Raw genomic sequence first — 23,922 nt, 5'->3', positions numbered from 1 at the left:
AGCCCTCCTTCCCTCATGGCTCCTGGCTGACCCTGGGGAAGCACCCCCTGTGGTTGGGCCTGGCCATGGGCCCCCATGAACTGCCCTGCCAGTCCCGTGTCCTCTCAGGCTCCGAGCAGATGGCCTGGCCCAGCAGGACTCATGCCAGCTCAGCTGCAGGAAGTGGCTAATCTGTCTCGTGTGGCTTTACACAAATGGTCTGGTTTTTGGTGCTCAGTCCCCAGCATGGGAAGGAATCCAGGGATGGCAGGGGTGACTGCAGGACAGCCTCTCCCACTTGGTGTGGTCCGGAATTCTGGCCAAGGCCTTGTAGGGGTGGTAATGGAAGGGGTGTAGCCCAGTTCTTGGAAATGCTGAGTCCTGACACAGTGGGCACCCTGGTTGCCCGGGGAGCAGCTGGCAGCATGTTCCTTCCTCGTCCCCACATGCTCTCTGACCCTCACCCAGTCCTCACCACGTGGACCCTCCCCAACCCACCAAGAATCCACTGGCAAGGATGATGAACGTGAGTGAAGAAGCATCATGGGGCCGGGCGCAGTGGCTCATGCCTATAATCCCAGCACTTTGGGAGGCTGAGGTGGGTGGATCACCTGAGGTCAGGAGTTTGAGACCAGCCTGGCCAACATGGCAAAACCCTGTCTCTACTAAAAATACAAAAATTTGCCGGGTGTGGTGACCACCGCCTATAATCCCAACTACCTCGAAGGCTGAGGTAGCAGAATCACTTGAACCCTGGAGGCGGAGGTTGCAGTGAGCCGAGGTTGTAGCACTGCACTCCAGCCTGGGTGACAGAGCGAGACTCCTTCTCAAAAGAGAAAAAAAAAAAAAGCATTGGGGCTCACTCCTGCCCCCTATGGGCCTGAGAGAGACCTAGAAACTTATCCCCTGATCCTGTGGAGCAGATGCTAGAGATCAGGGCAGTGGAGCCTGAGCTGTCCCTACCGAGGCGGGAAGACTGAAGCCAGAAACCCAGACAGGCCAAGGACAGCAAGGACAGGGGAGAGAGCAGCCCCTTGAAAGGCAAGATCCACAGGCTGGTGGTTGAGGAGGGAGGACTCACGTCCTGTAGAGGGGCAGAGATGGCCTTGGGCACAGCCAGGGCCCAGGCCTCCCTGTCAGAGCCTCTGACCATCCTGTGTAGCCTTAAGGTTCACAGAGACTGAGCCCACCACAGCCAGACCTGCCCTTGGGTGTCCCTCACCCCAAAGCCCGTCATCAGTGCCTGGCTGAAGCCCCTCCGGGGGCTCCTAGCACGGGCCCTCGCTTTCCAGCACAGACCCTAGTAAACTGTTCCTGCAGTTTACTGTTTGCCCCTCATCCACTCCACCAGGTGCACACCACATCAGTGGAGACAGAGAACAAAAATCAAATGCTAAAACAGCTGCAGAGCTACTTTTTAATAAAATAATTGATGTGAACAATATGTTGTCGCTTATATTTTTAAAAATACAAATTAATACTTGAAATTTTATTTTCTTTTCTTGACCGAGTCTTGCTCTGTCACCCAGGCTGGAGTGCAGTGGCACCATCTCGGCTCACTGCAAAGTCCGCCTTCCAGGTTCAAGGGATTCTTCCACCTCAGCCTCCCAAGTAGCTGGGATAACAGGAGCCCACCACCATGCCCAGCTAATTTTTGTATTTTTACAAAAATACAAAAAAAAAAACCCCGTAGAGACATGGTTTTGCCATGTTGGTCAGGCTACTCTGGAACTCCTGACCTCAGGTGATCTGCTTGCCTCAGTTTCCCAAAGTGCTGGGATTACAGGTGTGAGCCACCATACCCGGCCAATACTTGACATTTTCTACAGGCACCCGTGTGTGAAACCCTCAAGCCTGAAAGGAGACGCACTGCCAGTGGTGCAGATGAAGTCTGTGGGTGAACACAGCTGGCCCTCAGAGCCACACCCAAGCCCAGCTGACCTGAATGGAATCAACCCTTCAGGCCAGAGCAGAAGGAAATCTACCAGGAAATAGGTCTGGCTTAAGGAAGTGAGCCCTGCCCATGCTGATGGAACCCTCTCCTTCTTTCTCCAGGTCGACATTTATAACTCAGACCCCTTGATCTGCCGGGCAGGGCTGAAGGTGTGCTTTGGCATCCAGCTGCTGAATGCCGTCTCGCGGGTGGAGCGCGCCCTTCCCAAGCTGACGGTGCCCTTCCTGCTGCTCCAGGGCTCTGCCGATCGCCTGTGTGACAGCAAAGGGGCCTACCTGCTCATGGAGTCAGCCAAGAGCCAGGACAAGACTCTCAAGGTGAGTGGCTGCCACTTGCCCATTTCCCCCAAAGGTGGAGGGAGGGTGGTGAGGCAGCACCCCTTGGGGCACATCTGCCAAGACCCCCGAGGACCACCTCCCAGATCTCAGGATAGGGAACAGCCTGCTTGACCGAGAGATAAATAAATAAAAGGAATCCCAGGAGCCTATGAATTTCAAGAGAACACACGAGTCATTTGCTAATTGTTTTGCATGAATGAGCCTCAAAGGAAAAAAGAACAATCAAAAGATGTTGTAGGCAAGAAAAGAATCTGCAACTGGGCACTGAGCAAATAAATATCCCGAGAGAGAGGCATGTCCAAGCTCCAAGGACACGTGTAATGCCCAAGCCTCCCTCTGCACCAGCGGTGGCTGCAGTAGCCCGGGAGCCATGGCCACCAGAGGGCTCAGAGCACACAGGTGCTGGCAGGACTTGGCAGAGCCTGCTCTGTGAAGGGAGCTGTCAGAGCTAGCCCTGCAGACAGGGACCCTGAGGACAGGCCCTGCGACTTGCAATATTAGACATAAAGACTATATATCTTTTTTGGGTTTTTTTGTTTGTTTGTTTTTGTTTTTGTTTTTAGACAGAGTATCCCTCTGTTGCCCAGGCTGGAGTGCAGTGGCGCCATCTCGGCTCACTGCAACCTCTGCCTCCCAGGTTCAAGCGGTTCTGCTGCCTCAGCGCCCTGGGTAGCTGAGATTACAGGCACCTGCCATCATGCCAGGCTAATTTTTGTATTTTTAGTAGAGATGGGGTTTCACCATGTTGACCAGGTTGGTCTCACCCCTGACCTCAGGTGATTCTCCCGCCTCAGCCTCCCAAAGTGCTGGAATTACAGACAGGAGCCACCACGCCCAGCAAAATAGATTTTTTAAAAGCCACAGTGGAACACTGCATTCATCTGTGAGAGCATCACTCAGACCTCCCTTACACCAATGTGAACCCTTGCAAATCCCTGCAAAAGGAGTCCACTAAGATTAGTCATTCATTTACCCAGCTAGCCATTCATCCCTTCTTTAATTCAAGTATTTATGGGGCCCTAAGTTTCTGTCAGGCCCAGAGAACAAGACAGGCAAAGGCTCTGCTCTGCCCCCCGGAACCTGAATCCTGAAGCAATCAACAAATAAATGAAAAGGATGATGATGGAGAGAACTCAGTGCCCCTAAGGAAACTCAGCAGAGTGTAGTGTAGGGATAGAGGGGGACAGGGGGGAAAGCAGCACTTTAGATGGGACGGCCAGGCCTGTAGTCTGCTGGTGAGAACAGCCAGTGGAAGAACCTTCCAGACTGAGGCAAGAGAGAGACTGAGGACCTGAGGCTGGCATAGGCACGCAGCCACAAGAAGAGCAGCCAGTGAGGATGCACCAGGCAGGGAGGCTGGTAGGGGGGCAGGGGAGCCCCACCACCTGGGAAATCTAGACTTCATCTCTGGGTTAGATGAGAAGCCACCTGAACATTTCGAGCCAAGAAGTAACATGCTCTGATTTTCATGTTAAAAGCATCCCCCAGTGGCCTTGGGGAGACAGGAGCTGGGGTAAGAAGGAGGTAGGGGACAGTGACAACCAAGGCAGGGGAAGCCAGGTAGGACGGCAGAGAGTGAGATCACTGTCATGAAGGATGAACCCTGGGTTCAGGCTTGCAGTAATGAGGAGGCTGTAATGAGACGAGAAACGCCAGGCAGAGAGACTGATGTGAGAAATGGCTGGAGTCCACCTGGAGATGCCCATTAGCATCGCACTGAAGTCTGGAGGTCCCTGCCAGGAATTCAGATGGAGATGGCAGGTCAGCCGTCTAGAGGCAGAAGGGAGAGGTCTGGCTGGAGATGTAAATTCCAGAGTCATCAGCCCAGGATGGATTTTAAAACCACTGGACTGGACGAGGTGACCAGGGAGAGTGAAGGAGGGCACAGCCAAGCCCGTAGTCCAGCTGCCTGCACAGGCCAGTGGGTGGGATAAGCCTGAATTGAGAAGGAGTTGCTGGCGAGGTCGAAAGAAAATCAGAAGTTAAAGCCATGGAACCACAAGAAGAAAGTGTTTCTAGAAGGTGAGAGTGAGCAGCTTATGAATGACCAGCGCAGTGTCCCCTGCCACGGCAATAGAGGTCCCTGGAGACCTCGCCAGGATAGCCACTGGGGGTTGGCAGGGGTGGAAGTCAGCTTGGGATGAGCTGAGGACCCCGTGGCGGTCAGGATGTGAGGCCAGGAGTGGAACCCCCTCTTTTGAGAAGGTTGCCTGACTCAGACACAGAAACGGGCCCAGGGATGGGGAGAGATGTGGAGTAAGGGAACGTTTGCATTTGAGAGAGGAAGTTCGGGAACATGTTGGGACATTGTAACGCATTTGAACCATCATCTGATAGAAAGGTGTTGGCCTCCTAATAATGGGAGGTCAGGGCCAGGTCCTCGGGCATAGGGAGAGGGTCTGGAGAATGCTCCTAACCCTGCCCACTGCGTGCGGTCTCCACTCCCCACACCTGCCTCTGATGGTGCAGCTCTGATTCCATGTCTCTCCTCATTGCAGATTTATGAAGGTGCCTACCACGTTCTCCACAAAGAGCTTCCTGAAGTCACCAACTCCGTCTTCCATGAAATAAACATGTGGGTCTCTCAAAGGACAGCCACGGCAGGAACTGCGTCCCCACCCTGAATGCACTGGCCGGTGCCCGGCTCATGGTCTGGGGGACGCAGGCAGGGGAAGGGCAGAGATGGCTTCTCAGATGTGGCTTGCAAAAAAAAAAAAAAAAATCAGAAATTGGAGAAATCTCTAGCACAATTTACTAAAAAATAACAAAAAGACATTTTTGTTATACATTAAGCTATCAGACACTGGATCTATCTTCATGGGTAGACACTTTATGCAAAAAAAAGAGAAAGGTCCCAGGTAATTTTTCACAGAGAATGTGCTAAAATGTCCACTGAAAACAAAGCCAAGCCTCTGCCCGCCTCTCCCAGCTCCCACAGGGGTTCCAGGAATTCCTGGTGTTCCCAGGACACCAGACTGCAATAACTGGAGGCACCTCCCTCCTGCCCACCCTCACTCGCGCCCCAGCGCCCTCTCTGACCGGCCTCCACTTGGTGGCCTTCCTCTGGCTGTGTGATGAGGTGGCTGCTGTCTCCATAGGGGCCAGCTCCCCGGGGCAGACTCACGTGCCCCTCTGAGGCTCAGAAAATGCCCAGCCCTTCCTCAAAATAAGCAGCCACTCATGACTTTGTGGGCTCCTTGTTACTCTGAGGCCAGGCTTTGCAGAGGGGAGGGGGGTGAGGCTTAGCCCAGAAATATAACTGAGCAGGAAACCGAGCCTCTTCTCTGTCCTCTGCCCTTCCCCTCCTGCCAGGGAGAGGCGCAGGTTGGCCCCTGAGTGCTGTCTATAGTCACAAAGGCTGCCTTTCCTCTGGAGTCACTAATTTTACCTGATGCTGTTAGAGAATCGTATTGAAGATGAAATGTCTAATATATAATATATATTTTAAAGCAGAGACTATTTTGGTGGGTAGGTGGGAGGGAACAAGGGGAGTTTGAAGGAATCAGAGCTTGATGCTACTGTACAGAACTGGACAGGTTAGGCCGGCAGTGGTGGGGCCAGAGGGCCCTGTGCTCCAGGAGCTAAGCCAGCAGCCCCCAAGAGGGGACTTGGCTGGGCCTTTCCTATGGGCAAGGCCCAGTGCCCTTCCTGTGCCACCCCCTGTCCCCCGGGGACCATGGAGCAGTGGCAGCCTATGGGGCTGTGATCCCTGGGCCTGGGCCAGGGCCTGCCTATGGCCCAGTGCTACCCTGGGAGTGTCAGTGCTAGCAGCACAGCTACCTCTGGTGGCAGGAGAAGAGAGGCCCCGCACAGTGGCAGGCCAGGCCTTCCTGCCCAGGTCTACATGGAGCACTCGGTGACCCAGAGCAGGGACTGGAGGCACTCCCAGCCCTGCCCCAGGCCACAGCAGGACAGGCCAGGACAGGCCTCACCCAAGGCCAAGGCTGGCATCAGCCAATCTTTCGGAGTCGAGGCCCTGGCCCTAGCCTGCCCATCTCAGGTGCCAACACCACCCCAGCCCTGCCCTTGGCCTCACTTGGTCCCAGCAATAAGTGGGGGTCACCACCCGCCTGGGGAATACTTTCACCTTCTAAATGGGACTTGCTGTTACCTCAGGAGGCTCCTTAGTGCAAACGTGACCCTGGTCAGGGCGTTGCCACCGTTGAAGCCCTGCAGAAGGTGCAATCTAGGGGTTCTGGGGCCACAGAGGAGGGGGCCACTTCCCACCAGGACCCCAACATGAAGTCTAGGCAGTGGGGGCTCCCGCCCTTCTTCCTCCAGCAGCGGGAACTGCCACTGCTCTCCTAGGCCCTGTTCTGGAGGCTAATCTTGGTTCCTGGAGCGTGTGCCCCTCCACCCTCCCTCCAGCAGCCCTGATCACACCGTGACAGAGCCGGGAACGGGTCACCCTGCTGAAGATCACTCTGTGCCCTGGGGGAGGAGCCAAGCCCTCACCCCACAAGGGGCAGGTGGGGGCTCTGGTGCTGACCCGGCCCACGTCCCCACAGAGCGCCTTCTGTAGCTCCAGCTTGTCTCCCTGGCTTCTCTTTGAAGGAGAAAAATGTAAAATATGCACTGAGAGAGAAAGCCAGCCCCGCCTGCTCGGTCAGCACCGGCAGCAGGGCAGCCATGGGAGCTCGGGAAAAGCAGGAACCCTTTCCAAAAGCCAAGAGACGCCCTGGGCTCAGATCTGTAATTCTCCCAGGAGCTGTGACAAAGCAGGTCACACAAAGTCCCTACGCCTCCCTGCCACCTCCCCCAGACGCATGTGATGGCATCGCCATTCCCCAAATTAAGTATCGGCATGCGGCCTGACCAGGGACTCTTTAGATGCATGAATTTATTTATATGAAGGCTCTCACAGAGACACACACAGCACTTCAGTAGCATTTGCATTCCTGGTTAAAGAATCACCAATATTTAAAAGAAAAACTTTCCTGAAATTGGGACTGTTTCATGTTATCTGGAAGGGCTGGTACATCCGCCCACCATGTCCCCCTGCTGGGTCAGGAGCCAGCACAGGACCCTGTGCGTGAGCGAGCCTGACATCTCACGCGTGGCCACTCCAGAGCTGGTCCCTGTCCTTGGAAAGCTGTGAAGTCTTGCGTTGAGTTCCTTCTCGATATTGACGGCTCTGTGCTGACATTCTGAGCTCTGGAGTCGCACTGGCGCAGGGCCGTGGAGGAACTGAGGTTTGGAAGGGATGCCAGGTCTCACATAGCTTGGCCTCGAGAAGGTGAGAGGAAGGCCAAGGTCAGGGAGAGGACCCAGAGAGGTCTGGCACACAAGGCTCAAGCACCACCGTCAACACGGCCCAGTCCATACAGAAATGGGTTTCATGCCTGAAAAATATTTTACAGAAAGATGCCGCCTGTAGCCGGTGACAGCCGCAACCCTACAGGCCTCAGTTCCTTGCAGAGGCGAGGAGTAGAGAGTCAGCCTCCCTCCCTTCCAGCAGCGACCCAGCTTCCCCCGCTTCCAGGTGGTGCTGGGCTCACCGAGGGAGCACTGGTGGGTACTCTGAAAACCCACAGGCTCTGCTCGGACTCCACCCCCAGGCCCACCTGGGTCCTATCTCATGCTCTTCTCTCACCAATTGCTAACATAGACCTTGTTGGGATCACGACGGCTTCACAAGCCAGCTGTTGGGTTTGCTATGTCACTGTGGCTCAGTCACATCCCTGTGTGTATACTGTCTGCGGGGCACATATGTATCCGTTTAGAGCTAAAGGAATCAGTGTACACTACAGCTAATCCTAATAAATCCGATGTTTTCGGAATGGCGTCTGTCTGTCCGTCACAGCAGCCTCTGACCCTGGATGGCAATCTTCCTTGCCGAGAGCACAGCAGGCCCTTTTTCAGACAGGCTGATCCCTGCCCGAGCCACTCCTGTCACCTGATACCAACTCCAGCAGTGCTTCCCAGCCTGGGTCAGCGCGTGTGGAATTTATCTTCTCCCATCCACGCTTGAAGCGGGTTTCTAAACACACACATCCACTTGCAGACCCTGCCCCACCGCTGGGGTGGACGGAGCCCAGGCCACCCTCCCCGCGCCAGCTTCAGGTGGATTGTGCTTTCTCCAGGGCCCCATGTAGATGCCAAACCTATCCCCACACAAGCTGGGCTCTGTCCGAACTCAGCCCTCCCTCCTCAGCATAGGGAACCCGGCCTCCTGCTGCTGGGCATCCTCCACGCCCCTCTCCGTTCCACACCCACACCTGGCCCAGCCACTCTCCCTAAGTGTGACCAAGATCTTGTAGCTTCCTTCCAGCTGCACAGCTGTCACCAGCGTCTGAGGGATGGCAGCAGCGGCCTCATTGGCAGGCCCCGCTTTCTCGCCTGCACCCAGTCTGTTTCCACATGGCGGCGAGAGGGCTGTTAAAGTATGAGTCAGACTGTGGCCCTTCTCTGCTCAACATCCTCCGGTGGCCACCATCTCACCTAAATAAAGGCCATGGTTCTTGCTGAAGCCTACGGGTGCTGGGCCTTTGGCTTCCTTGCCTCCCCTCTCCCAATCCTCCACGTCCACTCGGTCCTCATCATGCCAGCCTCCTCGCAGGCCATCTTCTCAGTGAGGCCCTCCCCCAGGCACTGCCCTACCTTCTCCTCCTCCAGCACATTTGTTGACATCTGACATGACAGATCTTCTGCTTGTCTGCTTGGTAGCACTCTGTCCCCTCCCATGTGAACTGCAAAAGGGCATATCCCTGCACTACACCTCTGCCTGCTTCCCAGAGGGTCCCTGGAAAGACCTGCCTGATAGGGTAGGGAGGGAAGCAGTGGGTGAGTAAGTGAATAAATGAGTGAGTGACAGAATGATGTGTTCTCTTTGTCCTCTCCCTTAGGAGGAGCCAAGCCCCCATCCCATGCAGGGCAGGTGAAGGCTCAGGTGCTGACTGAGCCTAGGTTCCCGCAGAGAGCACCTACCATAGCCCCATATTATCTCTCTGGTTTCTCTTTGAGGGAGAAAAATGTAAAAAATGCACTGACATGAGTGAGTGAGGGACTGTGCAAGTGAGTGAATGAATGAGAAAATGAATGCATGAGGGATTGAATGAGTGAGGAAATGAGTGAGTGAATGAATGAGCAAGGGAATGAATGAGTGAGTGAATGAGTGAGACAGTGAATGAGCAAGGGAATGAATGAGGAAATGAGGGAATGAATGAGGAAATGAGTGAGTGAGAGAAGAATGAGTAAGTGAATGAAGGGATGAATGAATGAAGGAATGAGTGGTGAGGGGATGAGAGAATGGATGACTGAGGGAATGAATGAATGAGGAAAGGAGTGAGTGAGAAAATGAATAAATGAAGGAAGGAATTAATGAAAGAATGAGTGAGAATGAGTGAATGGGTGGGGATGAATGAAGGAATGAGTGATGACAGAGTGAGTGAGAATGAATGAGTGAGGGCATGAATGAGTGAGTGAGATCATGAGTGAATGAGGGGATGAATGAATGAACAAGAGTGAGGGAATGAGTGAGTGAGAAAATGAATAAGTGAGTGAGGGAATGAGAGAATGGATGAGTAAGGGAATGAGTAATGAGTGAATGAATGAGGGATGAGTGAGTGAGGAAATGAGTGAATGAATGAAAGCGAATGAGGGGATGAATTGAGGGAATGAGTGGGTGAGGAAATGAGTGATGACTGAGTGAGAGAATGAATGAGTGAGGGAATGAATGACCAAGTGAAGAGAGAATAAATGAGTGAATGAGTGAGTGGATGAATAAATGAAGGAATGAGTGAGCGAGGGAATGTGTGATGAGGAAATGGATGGGTGAGGAAATGAGTGAGAGAATGCAAGAATGAGTGAATGAGTGAGAATGGATGAGTGAGGAAATGAGATAATGAATGAATGAATGAGGGGATGAATAAAGGAATGAGTGAGTGAATGAATGGATGAGCGAATGAGTGAGGGGATGAGGAAATGACAGAATGAGTGAATGAATGAATGAGGGAATGAGTGAGTGATAAGTGAACGAATGAGGGAATGAGTGAAGGAGTGAATGAGCAAGGGAATGAATGAGGAAGTGAGTGAATGAATGAGTGAGGGATTGAATGAGTGATTGAAGAAATGAGCGAGTGAGAGAAGAATGAGTAAGTGAATGAGTGAGGGGATGAATGAATGAAGGAATGAGTGGTGAGGGAATGAGAATGGATGAGTGAGGGAATGAATGAGGAATGGAGTGAGAAAATGAATGAATGAGGGATGGAGGGAATTAATGAAGGAATGAGTGATGAAGGAATGAGTGAGAATGGATGAGTGAGGGAATGAATGAGTGAGTGAAAGCATGAGTGAATAGGATGAATGAATGAAGGAACAAGAGTGAGGGAATGAGTGAGTGAGAAATTGAATGAGTGATGAGTAAATGAATGAGGGATGAGTGAGTGAGGAAATGAGTGAATGAAAGTGAATGAGGGGGATGAATTGAGGAATGAATGGGTGAGGAAATGAGTGATGAATGAGAGAATGGATGAGTGAGGGAATGAATAAGCAAGTGAAGAAATGAGAGAATAAATGGGTGAATGAGTGAGGGATGAATAAATGAGGGAATGAGTGAGTGAGGGAATGTGTGATGAGGGAATGGATGGGTGAGGAAATGAGTTAGTGAATGAATGGGCGAATGAGTGAGAGAATGGATGAGTGAGGAAATGAGAGAATGAGTGAGTGAGCGAGGGGATGAATAAATGAGGGAATGAATGAGTGAGTGAATAATGAATGAGTGAATGAGTGAGGTGGTGAATAAATGAAAGAATGAGTGAGATGAATGAGGGAATGAGGAGATGAATGAATGAGGGAATGAGGGGATGAATGAATGAGGGAATGAGTGAGCGTGGGAATGTGTAATGAGGGAATGAATGACAGGAAATGAGTAAGAGAATGATAAAGAATGAGTGAGAGAGAATGAATGATGGAATGAGTGAGGGGTTGAATGAATGAGAGAATGGATGAGTCCATGAGTGAGGGGGATGAATAAACGAGGAAATGAGTGAGAGAATGAATGAGTGATGGAGTGATGAAGGAATGAATGAGTGGCCGAGGGAGGGAGAGAGGGATGGAAGGAGGGAGGAAGGAGGCAGGAAGGCTTTATCTGGGCCAGGCACTGAGCTGGAAACTGGGTGTGGATGCAAGTTGGCCTTGCAGCCTGGCCACCCGTGCAGTGACCCAGGCCCCACACTAGAAGGTCCGTGCGTTTGGGTGAATGCTCTACTGTTGCTCTCTGGAAATTCTTAATGCTTTTTGAGCAAGGGCCCTACGTGCTGTTTTGCAGTGGGCCCTGCAAACCACTTAGGCCCTGGGTGGGTGGCACCTGGCCTCTGTGCAGAAGGTCCCCCAAAGATGCACAGACCTGAAGGACAGCCCCTTTTCTCCAGGCCCTCATGCTCTATTTACGGCCAACCAAATTCTGCCCGGAACTTCACTGTATCAAACCCAGAGTCAACAATGTTTGCATTTGTTGGCTTTTCCAGCCTCCTCCATGAACACTCAGGCTCATCACGAGCTCCTTACTGGGCGTCTGTGATGTGCCAGGCACGGTGTCCAGTGCTGGGAGGAACAGTGACCAGGGCAGAACAAGGTGGGCCGCCCTCACAGAACGAGGACCCGGGCAACACAGACTCTCACCCCAGAGCCTAACAGTGATGGGCACCCAGTGGCTGCCAGCACAGCCCTCCAGAAGCTAAAGGTGAGCAGGAGCGGGCCAGGGTTGGGGGCACAGCAGAGGGGTCTGGGGGGGGGAGTTTTCGAGGTGCAGAGAGCTCAGGGTGGCCCCGAAACTGAGAGACTCTCAGGATGGCTGGAGCACAGGGGTGAAGGGCATGTTCATTCGGGGCCCTGCAGGAAACGGTTGCACCTAACCGAGGATGGTGTCACTAAAGGGGTCAGCAGGGGATGACACAGCGTCCACGAACAGCCACAGCAGGGAGTGGAACCCCAGAGCAGCAGTTGCTGTGGGAGAGGGCAGCCTGTCAGGGTTGGGGCTTTAGGTAGAGGGCTGCCCAGCTCCACCTTCACTCCTCTTCCTCTTCTGGTGGGTCAATAAGCCATCCCTACACTACCTTTCCTGTGCAAAATGGAGTTTATTTCCTTTCCATCATTGCTCATTTTGTCATTGTTCAATTGATTTTTCTTTTTCTTTCTTTTTTTTTTTTTTAAGACAGCATCTCACTCTGTTGCCCAGGCTGGAGTGCAGTGGTGCAGTCACAGTTCACCGCAGCCCCAACCTCCTGGGCTCGAGCCTCTAGAGTAGCTGGGACTACAGGCTCGTGCCACCATGCCCAGCTAATTTTTTATTTTTTGGAAAGACAGAGTCTCACTGTGCTGCCCAGGCTGGTCTCAAACTCCTGGGCTCAGACCATCCTCCTGCCTCAGCCTCCCAAAGTGCTGGGATTACAGGCGTGAACCCCCACGCCGAGTCTATTTTTCTATCTGTTAAAAATTTGGGGTATCTTGAGTTGAGAGAGCACACATATAATTTTTCCAATAACACATGATGGAAATATTTTTCATTCAACAATAATTTTTTTTCACCTGGGAGTAGGAATGAATTAAAGTAAGAGATAAACATGGTTTTTATTTTTATTTTTTTAATTTTAAAGGTAGCCAAGCTACATTACAGAAACTAAACAGAAATCAGATCAAATATCCCCAGCTCTCACACAGTAACTCTTCCTCTGGTTTAGGGATAATGGAGGAGTCTCAAACCCAGGGCCTCTGTGTCAAAATGTGTCTTCTGTTAGTCTATTTTAACATTTGTCAGAGTAGGGCACACTTCTGAATTTAAATCAACCCAATTTTAGAACCAAGTATTAGACACTAAATTTCAAATTCCATGGTTGTAGTTCACTACTCCTGTGTGGCTGTCTGTGCCACAGGTTTCTCATATAAGCCTGGGGAGCACCCCTTAGTGCCTGAATGTCCTCCACCTTTTCCTTGTGGATGCGGAGGCTGCACTGACCACCCTCATGGCTACAGGAAGCTCTGCGCGTCCATGCTCTCTTACTTCCTTCCCCACTTGCTGCTCGCTGCGGCTGCTGGCAATGTTTCCTGTTGATTTGCAATACCGCATTGGACACCTTCCTACACAAGTGTTTCCCCATCACGCTGGCTTCTCTGCCTGAGGCTAAAGTGAGGAATGGGGACGCCGTGGCTCATGCCTGTAGTATCAGCATTTTGGGAGGCTGAAGTGCACGGATCACTCGAGGTCAGGAGTTCCAGACCACCCTGGCCAGCATGGTGAAACAATGTCTCTACTAAAAATACGAAAATCAGCTGGGCATGGTGGCAGGCACCTGTTGTCCCAGCTACCCTGGAGGCTGAGGCACGAGAATCATTTGAACCCAGGAGGTGAAGGTTGCAGTGAGCCGAGATCGTACCACTATACTCCAGCCTGGGTGACAGAGCTAGACTCCATTTCAAAAAAATAAATAAAATAAAGTGAGGAACGGTGTGGTGTGGCTGGGGAATGCTGCCCCCACAACCACACAGCCTAGCTCCTGAGGGGTGGCAGTTCTCAGATTACAGCTCTCTCCCAACAGATGCCATAGCTGGTACACCTGGCTGTATCCGCTGTGTCAGTGAACCACTAAAATACCCCAACTCCAGATAATTTTTCCTTAAACTGCCCTCTCACTAGGGATTTTATTTAAAATTTGTTCAAGATTGGAAACTTTCATGATTTCAAATAATAACATCTGTAAAAAAAGGTTTCATGTAGTAGCTCATTTTCTCCCCTAACGCATATGAAAAGAAATGCATAGGAAATAAAACTTTTTCTTTAAATATTTAAATATCTCTTAGCACACCAGGATTTGTGTGTGCTCTGAGGTGAGACCCGCTGGTGTTAGGCCACTAGCCTGGCCTCACCCTTCCCTTCTTGCATGCCCCAGAGCAACCAGAGTGAGCTCCTGTCACTCCCCTGCTCCCACCTCCCACCCACCAGGTGGACTCAGCTTTTGTTTAACAAACACACCAGGCTCAGGATAGGTCAAACACTAGTTAAGAGGGAGTTGCCATAATCACCCCCAATTTGTGGGCAGGCAAATAGGCAGAGCGGTGGCCAGCAGTGAAAGGCAGAGCAGCAGCGGGGATTGGGCCTCTGGCTGCAGCTCAGCTCTGGCAATGCGCAGACCCCGCCCAGCCCATCCCATCTCAGGCTGTTTTCAGGCTCCCAGGCCCTTGCACAAGCTACAACCTCCACCCACAGGCCCTCCCGGGGGACTCCTTCCCTCCTCACCTCCCTAACACACTCATCACCTCCTGCAGGCTGCACCATGACTTGTCCCAGCTCATCCTTCACTAGTGGTCACTTCAGACCTACAACCTCCCCCATGCGATGATCAACATGCCAGTGCAACACGGCTGAAAATGCGCTGGAGAGGAAAAAGGAAAAAATCTAAAAATAACATAGTAAAAAGGCATGAAGAGGCCGGGCGCGGTGACTCACACCTGTAATCCCAGCACTTTGTGGGGCGGATCACCCGAGGTTAGGAGTTCAAGCTCAGCCTGGCCAACATGGTGAAACTGTGTCCACTAAAAATACAAAAATTAGCCGGGCATGGTGGTGTGCACCTATAATCCTAGCTACTTGGGAGGCTGAGCAGCAGAACTGCTTGAACTCGGGAGGTGGAGGTTGCAGTGAGTCAAGCAAGATTGCATCACTGCATTCCAGCCTGGGCGATAGAGCGAGAATCCGTCTCAAGAAAAAAGAAAAAAAGGCATGAAGAGCTGTGAAATAACTGCAGGAAGGGTGGAGACCCCTGATATTAGAAGCCCTGTGAAAGAACCAGCCTTCCTTTCCTCCCCCAGGGCCGTGACGTGACTGAGTTTAACCAGGTTAGAAGGTAGAGAGGCCTGGGGGATCCACAGGCCTGCAGCGCAGCACATCGTGAGAAACCCCCTTGGGGCTCAAATACCCCAAAATGAAGGCCCAAGCAGCAACCTCAGAAGCAGGAGCTCCTCTCTGACCTTTTGCCCCTGTCTCTCAGTCTCATCATCCCAAGGCTAGCCACAGAAACTAGAATCCCTCTTCCCCTAGGGCGGGCCCTAGAAACCAGAGCCCCTGTTCCCCAGAGCCAGCCACAAAACCTAAAAACAGGACTCTCACTTTCCCTCTGCCCTATCTGTGTAAAAAGTAGCCATAAGCGTCTGTCCCACCCTGTTTGACTATAGGTCATAAGACCCCCCCATTCCAGAGGGTCCTGCCCCACACCCAGAAGACAGGCAGGCAGGCTGCTCAGAGAGACCAAGAAGAATCCAGACAGGCCTGACTGCATTTCCCTGTTGTCAGCATTGGATCCTGCACTTTTTGCCAATCCCATTTCTACTCAGCTGGCCACAGTTTGCTGAGCCTAAGCTTAACAATGATAGCTTCCCGTCTTTGGGTCTTCATTCTGAAGATGCCCATGTCTACATGCTAAATAAATTTGCATGTCTTTTCTCCTCTTACTCAAGTTTTCAGTGAACCTTCAGAGGGCCAAGGAGAAAGGTCTCCCTTGGCCCCTGCAGCTCACCTTCCCGTAATAAGGTGGCAGCCCCTGCAGGAAGGGCCACAAGGGCCTCCCTGGGGAAAAGACTGGCACTGGGCTTAGAGAAAATGGTCATTTTGGTCCTGGCCCTTTCCTGGAATGAGGCCCACCACAACCAGCCTCCATGGAGACACGGAGGGAGGGAGCCAGGCTGGGCCCAGGCCACGCTGGGGTCAGTGGCAGATCTCTAAGTCTGCTCAGCCAGGTATTCTGGCCCTTGGGCTCTGGGCCAGCCTCTGCTGGGAGCCCCCAACTCTGGAGCTTCTTTCCTTGGTCCCACTAGCTCCTTTGGTTCCAGAAGTCCCCAGTCTTCCCAAGCTGTACCCCAGGACACAGGCTCATGCTCCCACAATGCCTTCAAGCTTTATTGCCACACACACTCCCCCAGCCCTTCCTGAATGGCCCTGTGCATGGGAACACCGGCTTAGAGAAGCAATCCAGGGCTGGGTGAGGGCTACAAGACTGGATTTGGGACTGGGGTGGTGTGGGGAGGGGGATGTGGGGAAGGAAAGTGCTAAGACCAAAGCCCACCCCCACCCCAGGTTTCCCTGAGTGGTGCCCACCCCCAGGATCTTGGGGGCTGGCTTGTGCATTGGGGGGAGGGGGCTCATCCCAAATGCATCTTCCCCTGGGGTCTCCAGGCTCATGGAGGGAAGAGAAGCCCCACTGAGCCCCCTGCACCCACCATGAAGCCCTCAATGTGCAGGGAGCAGGAAGAAGAGCTGCACACAAACACATACACATGCTTGTCTCCAAGGGAGCTCCTGGCCCCTGGGGCTGCCCAGCCAGGGGCTCAACAGTCCAGGCCAATGGACACGAGCAGGTCCTCGAGCGCCCGCAGCCGCTGCTGCGCCTCCTCTATGGCGCTGTAGGTCTGCACCGTGCTGGCCACGTGGAAACGGATGTCGTCCACCAGCGGGATGGAGTCCGTCTCCTGCCGGGCCGCCACAGCCGCTGCCTCCTCTTTCACCGCCTCCACGAAGTCTTCCCGCTCCACCAGCTATGAGCGGGAAGGGCCAGCTCAGTGCAGGGGTGCCCGCCCTCTCACCACTCCCTCCCGCCAGCTGCAGCCCACTGGCCCACCTTTTCAATGACCTTGGCCATGTACTCAGTGCACTGGTCCTCAAGCCGCGCCAGGCGGAAGAGCTTGGCCACGCGCCACACACCCACCACACTGTCCTCGTCTAGCACCTGGGCCAGGCTGCGGCCACACAACCTCTTCAGGCCTGGCAGTAGGTACATGTCGGCGATGCTCAGCACGTCGTAGGCCGCCTCAGGGGACAGCTGCAGTGGAGACAGGGATGAAGGTGCCCCCCGAGGTCACCAAGGGCTCCCAGGGCCCAATGGCCAAGGACAGGGCCTGTGGGGGTTGTGGGGCAGTGGTGGGAAGGCTTCCAGTGGGAGTACGAGTTCCCTGAGCATGTGTGGGCAGGGGGTAAGGGGAACTGCAGGACCGCACAGGGGGCAGAAGACTGTGGGGTGGGTGTGCTCTCAAGCCTTGAGCAGGCTGGCAGGCTGGGTGGGAGGCAGGGCCCTTGCAGGAGCCAGGGTCTGAGCTCCGAGTTACATAGACCTGGGTCTGTCGCTTCTAGCTGTGGGGCCCTGGGCAAGTCACTGCACCTCCTGTGCCTCTAGTTCCCGTTCATGAGGTACAGATAACCATGCCTACCTTGGGGGGCTGTCAGAATGGTGGGGCAGAGGCAGCTAGTCAAGACCCATGCAGGGACCCTGCCGGGGTGGGAGACTGTCTACCCGATCCCTCCCTCTCAAGAGGCTGTGGGGACACAGAGCCCACCTACAGGTACATCCTGTGCTGGGTAAGACTGAAGCCTTCAGATTCGGGCCAGAGCCTGGGTGGCACAGGGAACAAGCTGCAGACAGAGACGAGGGAAGCTCTGCGACCACATTACAGGCCATGTGCCATGTGCCATGCCACCTCCTCTACCTGGGTAACCCATTCATCCGCACAAGGCCTTAGGAAGTGACGATGAGTGCTATCCCCATGTTCTAGAGGCACAGAGCAGTTAAGTAACTTGCCCAAGATCACAAAGCTCACCCAGTGTCACACAGCTCAACCAGTGTCAACCCAGGTTAGGAGCCCAAGCCACACTCTGAGACAAGGTGCCCTTGGGGTGGCGAGGCTCCTTGAGGAGGGAGCTTCTCCAGGGTGGGCAAAGGTAACCCCTGGTAAGGGGCCACAGAGCTGGGCTGAGCTGCAGGAGTTGCCCAGTAGAGGAGGTGGGAAGGACGGAGGCTGAGGGGCTGTTAGGTCGCAGGGAGGGATGGACAAGGGAGCTGCCACTGGAGGTAGAGCAGCAGTAGGGACTGCCCTCTGTCCCCCAGCATGCTTCCTCGAACCCTTCCCCCACAAAACAGGGCCCTGGCCACAGAATGACTTTCCAACCCTCCTTTGTTGGCAGGTAGGCACGAAGTTCTCTCCAGGGGAACATAAGAAGTGCTGTGTGCAATTTCCTGTAGCTTCTACAAAAACAACATTGTTTGCCCTGTGTTCCTCTTCCTCCTAGAGCATGAGTTTGCCTAGGACCCAATCTCCATGGCCAAAGGCAATGCCCCAGGGCAGGGTGGGTAAGCTACAGCCTGCGGACCAAATCCAGCCTGTTTGTGCAAATAAAGTTTTATTGGAATGCAGCCTCACCCACTCATCTCTGTACTGTCTCTGGCTGCCTTTGCACTACAGAGTTGAGTAGCTACAACAGGGCCATATGGCCCACAGAACCTGAACCATTCACCTTTAGAGACAAGGATTTTTGACCTTCACCCTTAGGCATACAGGGGCAAGATGGAGGGATGACCTGGTCTTCAGCAAGCCACCTGCCCTGGGGCAGCCACCTCAGTCAGATGTGAAGGAGAAACAAACTCCCCTCTTCAAGCCACCAGATATGGGGGTCTCTTTATAGCGTGCATGCACGCGCGCACACACACACACACACCCTGGCAGATCAAACCTTCAGCACTCTGCTGCTGCCCTGTAGCTTTGGCTTACGGAGACCCTGGGGCAGCTGGAGACAGAGGGAGGCAGCAAGGGAAGAGGAGACTAGGAACCCAGAACCCCAGGGATCTGCAGCATCGCAGAGGGAGGAGGCTGTCCCCACCCAGCCTCCACCCTCCTGCTGGAGAAGCTGAGGACCCCAAGTGGCTGACAAGTGTGGAGTGCCTGTGACATAGGCCTTGTCACTTACCCTCTCTCTGGAGCCTAACAAGGCTTCCCTCTGCCTGAAAGAAAAATCCAAAGTCCCACATCCTTCCCCTCCAGCCTTCTCAAAATGTCAATCATGGGGCCAACTGGGCCCTCCCAAAGACCCCCAAGGCCCTGGCGCTCCCTCTCAGCCCATGGCAGCACAGGCTGTGTGCCGTCCCCAGCTCTGCCTGAGCCCCCACCTCAGTGTGGTCGCTGTACACGTAGTAGAGCACGTGGGTGAAGATGTCGGGTGAGATGCCGTGCAGGGTGACGGCTGGGGGGCCCCCTGAGGTCTCCGGCTCCTCGCTCTCTCGGAAGTGGTCATCCAGCAGGGCCCGGAAGTAGTCACTGCGGCCACAGAAGAAGGCCTGGGGAAGGCCGGGCTCAGGAAGTGTGAGGGCCAGGGTCTGTCTCCTGAGGAGCTAGACTCAGGGCAACGGGTTGGAGCTAGGGGCAACAGGAGGGCGCAGGCACCTTGTGGCAGAGGAAGCTGCAGCCGGCCACTCGGAAGCAGACGTCAGGGCAGCTGTTGAAGCCATCAGGACAAGGGAAAGGCAGCTCCCAAAGATCACCCTGGGGTACAGAAGAGTGTGACCCCATCAGAGCAGTTGTTCACAGAAGTGAATGACTAGGTTCAGAAAAGGGAAGTAACTGGTCCAAGGCCACACAAGAAATTGAGCCCAAGTATCTGGGCTGCCTGTCACAGCCTGCCATCCCAAAATGCCCCTCCTGCCCACCAGCCCCGCACCTACTCGGAGCTCAGGGGGCAGGGCACAGTCAGCCAGCAGCGCCATGTCCTCCCGGAGGCGGGGGTCTGCAGGCGGGGGCTCGATGGTCAGCACCTTCACACACGTGCCTGGCTTAGACACCACTACAGGGGAAGAACAACTTCAGGGAGCCAGGCCAGCCCTACCAGGCGGCACCCATGGCCCCGGGCCCCAAAACCTGCTCGCACCAAACTCAGACACCTTCTCGCACTTGGCCTCCAGGTCGCTGAGCAGGTCCCACAGCTGGCACTGCTTGGCCAGGCGTTCACAGTCACTCACATGCTCTACACCAATGTCCAGGCGGCCTGGGGGCAGTGGGGAGGATGAGGGCCTGCGGGACCTGAGCTGTCATCAGGCCCACAGAAAAACAGTGATCCCCTCCCACCTGGCCACCTGGCCACAGGGCTAGGACTCCTGGACCCACTTGCCACCTTGGTTTCCCCATCAAGAGCTGCTGCCTGAGTTCTACAGGCCCCAGGGAACAGACGGGAAAGGCTCAGCATATGGGTGGGACAAGCTCTTCCTGGGCAGACACACTAGTCCTCTCTTGCAACCCAACGCGAGGGGCAGCTGGAACCACCCTGGGGGACCATGAAGTGTCTAGAGGTTAAAGGTCAGCCCAGCGACACCTAGGTGTACTGCTGTCCAGAAGGACAGCCCACTCCCTCTCCTCCTACCCTGGACCCAGGGGGTCACCTGTGTACAGGTACTGCAGCAGGGCCCCAAAGGCCACAGGGTTGATCTGTGGGCAGAAAGCCAGAAAGGAATGTCAGAGGCAGCCACCCAGCACAACCCCCTGCTGTTCCTGGGCAGTCCATGCCCCTCTGCCACCCTGAAGGGACATACCAGTGGGTGCCTGAGAACCACGACACTCTTGCCCTTCCATTTGGTGTCCAGCATGTTAGCAAAGTAGGCACTGCGTGCACCCAGGACGCAGCGATGCACCCGGAATGGCTTTCCGTGTACTACAAAGACCACATCACTGTGGATGCCCTGCTCTAGAAGCCTGGGGAGGGACAAGCCGGGAGGGAGGATGCTTGGCACAGCCCCCACCCCATTCCTTGAAGCACCCAGAGCCCAGGGCAGGCCACAGAGCAGACCCCTCCACACTCACCACGGCCACCGCACCCCATGCTGCACCCCTCGTGTGCCCTGACTCACCGCTGCAAGAAGTCATCATAGTAATCCCGCCTCCTGCAGGAAGCTGTGACCTGCTTGTAATCGCGTAGAGCTCGGCGGATGGGGTCACTCAGTGCCCCATAGAGGCAGCGCTCACCATCGAAGGTGTTGGCCTCACAGCGGGCTCCTGGGGGATGCAGCGCTCACCAGTTAGCAGGAAAGGGGCCTGGGGAAATTCTAATCTCCCTCTCCCTCCTCCCCACCTTCCCACACATGGTGCTCCGAATCTCTGGCAATGCCTTCCCAAATTACCCTGGGCCCACTCTGACCCAACATCCTCCCAGTCAAGGGCTAGACGAATGGGCATGTCTGTGCGCACTCACACAGGCACATACTTGCTCACACGGAAGACAAGACTACACAGAACAGAGAGCAGACTCGGTGGCTGGGCTTGTCCCACACACTGGAGCACAGCAGTGAACGAGACACAGGTCCCTGTCCTGCTGAACTTATACTCTAGTGAGGCAGGACAATGAACGCACTACCTAACGATGGCAGGGACTAATTAAGAAAAACAAGGCTGGGCATGGCGACTCACACCTATAATCCAGGCACTTTTCGAGGCCAAGGTAGGTGGATCGCTTGAGCTCAGGAGTTTGAGACCAACCTGAGCAACATAGTGAGACTCCGTCTTTGCAAAAAAAAAAAAAATTACAAAAACTTGCCAGGCGCGGTGGCACACGCCTGTAGTCCCAGCTATTGGAAGATTTGAAGGGGCTGCGGCAGGCAGGAGGATCACTTGAGCCTGGGAGGTTAAGGCTGCAGTGAGCCGAGATCACACCACTACATTCCAGCCTGGGTGACACAGCAAGTCTCTGTCTCCAAAAAAAAAAAAGAAAAGAAAAAGAAAACCAAAATAGGATGAAGAATGGCACTGGATGAAGGAAAGTCATGAAAGGTCACTTTGTGATGGTGGCAGCATGCAGAGACCTGAATGAAGTGGGGGAGTAGGCCATGTGAATGTCTGCAGAAGGGCAGTCCATGCAGGAGGAACTGCAGGTGCAAAGGCCCTGGGGCAGGAACAGGCGCATGCGTAGCACAGTGAAGCCCCAGTGAGGCCAGTATAGCAGCAAGCAAGCAGAGAGAGCCGAGGGAGTGAGGCCAGCAGGAGGGCAGACCCTGTGGAGCCTTGGGCATGGCCAGGCAGGCTCACTGTGTCCTAGAGGCAGTGGGAACTCGCTAGAGGATTTTTAGCCACTCAGATTCATTGTGAAAAGAGGGAGATTAGAATTAGAACTTGGCTGCAATGGCAAGAGAGGAGGCAGGCACTGTGCCCGGGGGAGAAATGCTGATGACTGGGCCCAGGTCATAGAAGTAGAGATGGGGAAGGTGGACAGAGAAAAGGTTTTAAAGTAGCGCTAACAGTACTTGCTGATTCTACTGAGTGGTAAGAGAGGAATCGTGGTGCTTTGCAAATGTGTATGAAGGCCCAGTGCTGGGGCTGGACCTTTGGCCTTTCAGCGTTTGGGAGAGGAGGTGATGGAGCCTTCACTCCCACCAGAGCTCTCTACTGCAGGAAGAAGCTGGCCCTGCTAGAAGCAGGGAGCCCGAGGAAAAGCTGCACACATGCATGCATGCACCCACGCACACCCCTGAGCCCGGCTCCCTGCTCTCACCATTGGCCAGAAGGTAGAGTACCAGCTCCTCGTGCCCACACAAGCAGGCATAGTACCTGAAGGGAGGGAGCAAGTCCTCAGCGCTGAAGGGATACACCAACCCCCACCCTCTGCACCCCTCTCCCCAGCACTCACAAGGGGGTGCTGTCCCACTTGTCCCGCACATTCACCTCCACGTCTCGCTGCTCCAGCAGGTACCTGGGCAGGAAGGAGGTCAGAGCCTGGGTCAGGACGGGTTCATGGTCTGAGAAAGAAGGCCCGTGGAAGGGAGCGGAGGGAAAACATCCCTTTTGGTCTGGGGAAGCCACCCCCAGGTAAGGGCAGGTGACAGGCAGATCACAGCAGGAGAGGCACTTGAGGCAAAGTGCAGGCAAGGGTGTGGAGGTGGGGTCGGACAGGCAGACAGTGTGTGCCATCAGTGCGGGGGGACGATGGGCTACAGGGGCAGAGGCCAGCGCCAGTGCTGGGGCTGGACCTTTGACCTTGCAGCGTTTGGGAGAGAGAGGCGGTGATGGAGCCTTCGCTCCCACCAGAGCTCTCTACTGCAGGAAGAAGCTGGCCCTGCTAGAAGCAGGGAGCCTGGGGAAAAGCTGCTGCAGGCCTCCTGGTGGTGTGGAGGGCACATAATTCTAGAAGGCAGGAGTAGCGGGATACAGCAACTGATGGGATGCAGAAGGTGAGCAAGGGGAGTCGCCAACGCTAGTGTAGCCCCACCAAGGTGGGGGCAGCCCGAGGGAGGCCTCCAGGCTGCACGTGGAAGCACCGTTGACACTATGCACTAACTCTTGAGTGGCACGGGATGTTGGGGAGGGGCCCAGGGATCCTACGGGAGTACAGCAGCCTGGGGCCAGCCCAGGGGAGGTGGAAGTAGTCAATCAGCACCAGGTCAAGGGGGAGGAGGGGCCAAGGAAAAAGGAGGTCAAACGGAATAGTGGAAGGCCAAGGAGGGGAAGGGCCCCAGAACCCAACTGGGCACCCCTTCCCTCCGCGTCCAGCCCATGGAGGTGCCATCTCAGCGCCAGATTCACTTTAGCTGCGTCAGGAGTTTCCGAATCATCAAGGACCGGAGGCCGATTAAGGGCTCTAGGTGTTCCCCGCGCCGGTCCAGAGAGCATGAGAGTAAGGGGCCACGTCTGGAGTCCCAGACCTATACCCGCGGCCCGCGCCCGGGGGGTCTGACGTCCGGGCCCTACCAGGGCTAACAGTGGCCCGCCTTTCTCTCCGCCCACTTCTGCGCCTTCGGGCCTCCGTGGAGCAGTCCCTTCTTCCAGGAAGCCCTCCGGGGGTCAATGGCCATCAGTGTCCCTGCCCCAGCGCGCTTCCGCTGGGGGGCTGCGGCGGGGTCTAGGTGGTCAGCCCCGCGGGGG

At 54.7% G+C, this 23,922-nt stretch overlaps 2 protein-coding genes across 7 annotated transcripts in view; one reads left to right on the top strand and one right to left on the bottom strand.

Annotated features, from left to right (window-relative positions):
- MGLL (monoglyceride lipase) overlaps nucleotides 1-8,051 on the top strand; it is a 140,713-nt gene extending 132,662 nt beyond the window's left edge. For all 5 annotated transcript variants that reach the window (XM_011971292.1, XM_011971290.1, XM_011971289.1 and 2 more), the window contains 2 exons: nucleotides 2,035-2,250; nucleotides 4,770-8,051. In XM_011971292.1, coding sequence (XP_011826682.1) covers nucleotides 2,035-2,250; nucleotides 4,770-4,895 — 342 coding nt within the window. In that variant the 3' untranslated portion in view covers nucleotides 4,896-8,051. The remainder of the gene's footprint in view (nucleotides 1-2,034; nucleotides 2,251-4,769) is intronic.
- Nucleotides 8,052-16,132: 8,081 nt separating this feature from the next.
- ABTB1 (ankyrin repeat and BTB (POZ) domain containing 1) lies at nucleotides 16,133-23,634 on the bottom strand. Of its 2 annotated transcripts, none has more exons than XM_011971287.1 (11): nucleotides 22,726-23,634; nucleotides 22,556-22,611; nucleotides 20,922-21,066; nucleotides 20,607-20,766; nucleotides 20,457-20,502; nucleotides 19,949-20,065; nucleotides 19,746-19,864; nucleotides 19,468-19,566; nucleotides 19,194-19,361; nucleotides 16,878-17,078; nucleotides 16,133-16,794 (listed from the first exon to the last, which is right to left on the bottom strand). In XM_011971287.1, exons 4-11 carry the CDS (start codon nucleotides 20,658-20,660, stop codon nucleotides 16,588-16,590), a joined length of 1,011 nt encoding a protein of 336 aa, XP_011826677.1. In that variant the 5' UTR covers nucleotides 20,661-20,766; nucleotides 20,922-21,066; nucleotides 22,556-22,611; nucleotides 22,726-23,634; the 3' UTR covers nucleotides 16,133-16,587. The 2 variants fall into 2 exon arrangements, with proteins under 2 accessions (XP_011826677.1, XP_011826676.1); XM_011971286.1 differs by having other exon boundaries at nucleotides 16,136-16,794; nucleotides 22,691-23,634.
- Between the last annotated feature and the right edge of the window lie 288 nt (nucleotides 23,635-23,922).

This window comes from Mandrillus leucophaeus, unplaced genomic scaffold, assembly GCF_000951045.1.
Source record: "Mandrillus leucophaeus isolate KB7577 unplaced genomic scaffold, Mleu.le_1.0 Scaffold121, whole genome shotgun sequence".
In the NCBI taxonomy this organism is placed as follows: domain Eukaryota; kingdom Metazoa; phylum Chordata; class Mammalia; order Primates; family Cercopithecidae; genus Mandrillus; species Mandrillus leucophaeus.
The sequence above is the reverse complement of the archived record's forward strand: the minus strand, read 5'-3'. Positions and strand labels throughout refer to the sequence as shown.